Source organism: Sprattus sprattus, assembly GCF_963457725.1.
Source record: "Sprattus sprattus genome assembly, chromosome: 2".
Lineage (NCBI taxonomy): Eukaryota > Metazoa > Chordata > Actinopteri > Clupeiformes > Clupeidae > Sprattus > Sprattus sprattus.
The window spans coordinates 4767581-4773654 of record NC_137921.1 but is presented as its reverse complement, the minus strand read 5'-3'; the positions used below and the strand labels follow the sequence as shown (position 1 = coordinate 4773654).

At 47.4% G+C, this 6074-nt stretch overlaps 1 protein-coding gene across 2 annotated transcripts in view; it reads left to right on the top strand.

Annotated features, from left to right (window-relative positions):
• The first annotated feature begins 3123 nt into the window (after positions 1-3123).
• The window catches only part of iqsec1a (IQ motif and Sec7 domain ArfGEF 1a), a 40020-nt gene continuing 37069 nt past the window's right edge, over positions 3124-6074 (top strand). For both annotated transcript variants that reach the window (XM_080832401.1, XM_080832402.1), the window contains exon 1: positions 3124-3393. In XM_080832401.1, coding sequence (XP_080688527.1) covers positions 3329-3393 — 65 coding nt within the window. In that variant the 5' untranslated portion in view covers positions 3124-3328. The remainder of the gene's footprint in view (positions 3394-6074) is intronic.

Here is a 6074-nt window from a genome sequence, read left to right as displayed (position 1 = left end):
GCGATAACCTCTTAAATTTGATTATTAACAGCAATGACATTAGTGACACAAAACCAATACGACTAAAAGAAATCCACAACAAAAACAAAAAAGCCTACACTTCCCAATGGCTACAAGATGCCCAACACAATAAGAAAATGAATTGTTACCTGAGATTAAATCGAAAATATGAATTAGCAAATTACCTGACTAAATTAAAACAACCACAAAGTCGTTACCTAACAAAATACAGATTGGGCGACCATAAACTGCAAATTGAAACTGGACGGCATAGAAGATCCTGGCAAGAGAGTCACCTAAGAATTTGCTCCCACTGTGACCTCATGGAGGTCGAGGATGAGAAACATTTCCTTCTGAGGTGCACCAAAAACACCCCACTTAGAAATATCTTTTACCCTAAATTTCTTCAAAAATGTCCTCAATTTGCAGGACTTGATGAAGAATCAAAAATGAGAGTCCTCCTAGGTGAGGAAGAACGGACAGTGCAGATCGCAGCACAGTTTGTGTATGGGTGCCACAAGCTGAGAGAAGGCATATAGGTGACAAAGATCAGACATCCAACCCTAGTCTATGTATATTATTTTGTTGATTTGTTGATTATTATTATTTTTATTCAACTATTTTTGTCTTTATGTATGTGTATATAATATGTATGTATGTGTATGCTTTGGCAATAGTGTTGGAAAACATTCATGCTAATAAAGCTTCTTTGAATTTGAATTTGAATTTGAAAATTTGAGAGGCTGATAGTGAGAGAGAGAGAGATGGAGAGAGAGAGAGGGAGAGAGAGGGAGATGGAGGGAGAGGCTGATAGTGAGAGAGGGAGAGAGAGAGGGAGATGGAGAGAGAGAGATGGAGGGAGAGGCTGATAGTGAGAGAGAGAGAGAGATGGAGAGGGAGAGAGAGGGAGATGGAGGGAGAGGCTGATAGTGAGAGATGGAGAGAGAGAGAGAGAGGGAGATGGAGGGAGAGGCTGATAGTGAGAGATGGAGAGAGAGAGAGAGGGAGATGGAGAGAGAGGATGATAGTGAGAGAGAGAGAGATGGAGGGAGAGGCTGATAGTGAGAGATGGAGAGAGAGAGAGAGAGGGAGATGGAGGGAGAGGCTGATAGTGAGAGATGGAGAGAGAGAGAGAGGGAGATGGAGAGAGAGGATGATAGTGAGAGAGAGAGAGATGGAGGGAGAGGCTGATAGTGAGAGATGGAGAGAGAGAGAGAGAGAGATGGAGGGAGAGGCTGATAGTGAGAGAGAGAGAGATAGGGAGAGAGAGAGAGAGAGAGAGAGATGGAGGGAGAGGCTGATAGTGAGAGATGGAGAGAGGGAGAGATGGAGAGAGAGAGATGGAGGGAGAGGCTGATAGTGAGAGAGAGAGAGAGATGGAAGAGAGGCTGATAGTGAGAGAGAGAGAGATGGAGAGAGAGATGGAGGTAGAGGCTGATAGTGAGAGAGAGAGGGAGAGGGAGATGGAGAGAGAGGATGATAGTGAGAGAGAGAGAGATGGAGAGAGAGAGATGGAGAGAGAGAGGGAGAGAGAGGGAGATGGAGGGAGAGGATGATAGTGAGAGATGGAGAGAGAGGGAGATGGAGATGGAGAGGCTGATAGTGAGAGAGAGAGAGATGGAAGAGAGGCTGATAGTGAGAGATGGAGAGAGGGAGATGGAGGGAGAGGCTGATAGTGAGAGAGAGAGAGATGGAAGAGAGGCTGATAGTGAGAGATGGAGAGAGGGAGATGGAGGGAGAGGCTGATAGTGAGAGAGAGAGAGATTGAGGGAGAGAGAGGGAGAGAGAGAGAGAGAGAGATGGAGGGAGAGGCTGATAGTGAGAGAGAGAGAGATGGAGAGAGAGGCTGATAGTGAGAGAGAGAGAGATGGAGAGAGAGGCTGATAGTGTGCATCCACGTAGCCGTGAAGGGAGTCTGAAAGCTGCTATTAATAGAGGTGCTTCCTCCTGCTTTCCCACTTACATTCCTGCACTGGAGGAAGAGAAGAATCCTCCTGTGATTGCTCTCACTTACACATGCTAGCTACCTCTCTCTCTCTCTCACTGCTTCCCTCTCTCACTCCATTTCTCTCTCCTCTCTCCCTCTCTCTCCACTCTCTCTCACTGCTTCCCTCTCTCACTCCATTTCTCTCTCCTCTCTCCCTCTCTCTCCTCTCTCTCTCACTGCTTCCCTCTCTCTCTCTCCCCTCTCTCACTCCCTCTCTTTCTCTCTGCTTTCTCTCTCTCACTCCCTCCCTCTGTCTCTTACTTCTTCCATCTCTTTTCCTCTCTCACTTCCTCTATCTCTCCTCTCTCTCCTCTCTCTCTCTCTCTCTCCCCCCTCTCTCACTCCCTCTCTTTCTCTCTGCTTTCTCTCTCTCACTCCCTCCCTCTTTCTCTTACTTCTTCCATCTCTTTTCTTCTCTCACTTCCTCTATCTCTCCTCTCTCTCCTCTCTCTCCCCTCTCTCCTCTCTCTCTCTCTCTCTCCTCTCGTTCTCTCACATTCAGTCACACTCCCTCCTTCTCTGTCGTCTCTCACACATGTTCTCTCCTCCTCACTCCTTCCCCCCTCCTTCTGCTCCTCTATCTGATATTTACAGAGTGCTCTTTTTCTCCTCCTTCTGTGTGTGTGTGTGTGTGTGTGTGTGTGTGTGTGTGTGTGTATTTACAGAGTGCTCTTTTTCTCCTATTTCCTCTGAAGGGAAAGAAAGAAAAAAAAAAAAGCCTTGTATGTATATTCTGGCCTCCGAAAAAAAGCTCACCTTCTGGAGGTCATTTGTATACTCTCCGTCTCTCTCGCATAGCGTCGTGCTGGAGGAATTCCACCCCTCCCCTCCTCCCTCCCTCCCTCCCTCTTCCATACCTCCCTCTCCCTCTCTACTCACCCTCTTCTCCCCAGCTACAATGCACACACCCCCTTTTAGCACCCGCCCCCCCTCACTCTGCCAGCAGCCTGGCTCTGAGCTGAGAACGAGAGAACGAGAGAACGAGGGATCGAGAGAGAGAGTGAGGGAGAGAGAGAAAGAGAAAGCGTACATGAGAGATAGCAACGGTGGTAGTGAGTTAGTGAGTGTGTAAGAGTGAGAGATTGAGTGAGTGTGTAAGAGGGAGAGAGAGAGAGAGAGAGAGAGAGAGAGCCGAGCTGAAGCAGAACCGAGGGCGAGTCCTTCCATCTGTGACAGGGACCCATGGTCTGCCTTCCCCAGCGAGCCGGTGCTGTGCCTCTCTCCTCCTCCCCGCTGCTCTGCGTTCTGAATGGGCTGGCTGGTGGCGGCGCGGCGGCCGCTCAGGGATGGTAGTGTGTGGAGTCGCCTGCGTGTGTTACTGAACACCGGTCACCGGTCAACATGTGGTGCCTGCACTGCACCTCAGAGAAGACCCAGTCTCTTCTGGAGCTGGAGCCAGACAGCTGGTAAGGCACCTTGATTAGGCACGTGTGTGTGTGTGTGTCTCTGTGTGTGTGTGTGTGTATGTGTGTTTGTGTGTGTGTGTGTGTTAGTGCTGTCTATCCCTTCATGTAAGCTGAGCGGACAAGCAGGTCGCTGTGTGTGACACTACACATTATTCATTAATGAGTGTACGTAATGTGTGACATAATGTGAGATTGGTGGGCTGGGTTGGTGTATAGCGCTCTATGTTTCCTTAAGATAATTAACTGAGCCGACCTGAATAACAGATGATCCGTATTATTGAATAATTGGAACCTGCTTAGAGAAACTGAACAATGCACTGCATATGAATTGAATGAATAAGGAGTATTTCAAAAAATTCACCTTTAATGTCAAGACGTGGAGCCTGTGAAAACTGCAAGCGGATTTCATGTCAGTTGCCCATGTGTGTGTCTTTTGCCAAGCGTGTCTCGTGTCCTGTATAAACAGAATTTGTTAAACGAACACTGAAGCGAGCTGCCTTTGAGCCGGGCAGGGTTGATTACAAAACAGCGCGGCTGAACACTTACCCTCGCGTTACCACAGACCATTAGCCTCAGAGGACGTTTCTTGTAAAGCCTGCTTAGTGAGTTAGTTAGTTAGTTTGCTCGCTGGCCGGATGTTGTGTTTTCTAAGTTAGTTAGTTTGTTCACTTGCTGGCCGGATGTTGTGTTTTCTAAGTTAGTTAGTTTGTTTGTTCGCTCGCTGGCCGGATGTTGTGTTTTCTAAGTTAGTTAGTTTGTTCACTTGCTGGCCGGATGTTGTGTTTTCTAAGTTAGTTAGTTTGCTCGCTGGCCGGATGTTGTGTTTTCTTAGTTAGTTAGTTAATTTGTTTGTTCGCTCGCTGGCCGGATGTTGTGTTTTCTAAGTTAGTTCGTTTGTTTGCTCGCTGGCCGGATGTTGTGTTTTCTAAGTTAGTTAGTTTGCTTGCTGGCCGGATGTTGTGTTTTCTAAGTTAGTTAGTTTGCTTGCTGGCCGGATGTTGTGTTTTCTAAGTTAGTTCGTTTGTTCGCTCGCTGGCCGGATGTTGTGTTTTCTAAGTTAGTTAGTTTGCTTGCTGGCCGGATGTTGTGTTTTCTAAGTTAGTTCGTTTGTTCGCTTGCTGGCCGGATGTTGTGTTTTCTAAGTTAGTTTGTTTGCTCGCACGCTGGTCGTATGTTTTGTTTTTCTCCGCTGCGTGTGACTTTGGGTTTGCCAAGGACAGGAGCAACGGTTGAGCAGGCCTGTGAGCGAGCAGGAGTGTGTGTGTGTGTGTGTGTGTGTGTGTGTGTGTGTGTGTGTGTGTGTGTGTGTGTGTGTGTGTGTGTGTGTGTGTGCCTGTGAGCGAGGCTCTCTGGGAAATTGCATTATTAATTAGAAGGGGAGCTGAGGAGAGCTGCATCCCCGCGATCAGAGCCAGGTCCCCTTAAAAAATAAATGTAAAGATGGGTCCACAATTCCAGTCCAGTACACGTGTTGGCAGGCTTAGCAAATTGATCGTCACATTCCTCACATTCAGTGTGTGTGTGTGTGTGTGTGTGTTTTTTTGGGCACAGTCCGGACCCTCTAAACACAGTGACTCGGAATCGAGATGTAAACAATTTCAGCCAGTCATCAAGTTGTACAGATGGTAGGGATGTAATTTGATTGGCCGTTGAACTGAAATATCAACAATCTTTGCCCAGAATAGTGGACTGCATCTTAAAGGTGCATTGCGTGGCACAGGACAGGGGAGAGGAGTTTGCCAAGGGTTTTTTTATTAAAGGAAGTGCTGTGGGGATTGATATACAAATGCTTTATTTATGATACCTGGGCTTCTGTCCCGCTTTGCCTCTCTATCCAAACGGACTACCGTCTTCCCGCTTTGTGCGTCACCTGTTCCTACAAAGCACTTAATACAACCTTTGAGATGTTACACAATGGTTCTGTAGTCCTTAGAAACTGTAGTCTGTAGAAACAAACAAAGCTCTTAGCCATAATTGGAACCAATCAGACGCTTTGATGTTTTCCTTGAAGAATACTAGTCACCCGCAACTCACACAAATAAGTCGGACTTAATTTCTGTGAGTGAGACTCTGCTGCTTGATTAAAAACACTCTCCCAAGAGTGTGTGAGTAAGTCTTTGTTTTCTCTTCACTGCTTTGTGTTGGGGGTAGTGTAGTGTAGTGTAGGGTAGTGTAGTGTAGTGTAGTGTAGTGTAGTGTAGTGTAGTGTAGTGTAGTGTAGTGTAGTGTAGTGTAGTGTAGTGTAGTGTAGTGTAGTGTTAGTGTAGTGTAGGGTAGGGTAGGGTAGGGTAGCGTAGCGTAGTCCAAGAGGAGCCTGAATGAATTCATCTGCTCCGCTAAACTACTCTGGCAACACAGAGTGTCTTCCAGCCACATTTGGCTCCCCTCTCTGCCTGTGTGTCCTTACTAAGACCATTCCCAAATGAAGGGGCTCTGGCCGAAGACTTATGGCGGGCTTAGCCTGAAGTACATTTCCCCATGTCGAGGAGCCAGCACATTGATGTTAGCCGAGGGGAGTCCTTTTTAAAAGCCCCTTGGGGTGTGTGTGTGTGTGTGTGTGTGTGTGGCGTCGGGTTTCTTTGCTGTCTGGGCCATTTAGGAAGTGCTTGGGACTGTTTGGGAGACCGAGACGACAACGACGACGACGCAGTCACTTTGAAGCCAGCCGTCGGTCTCAAACC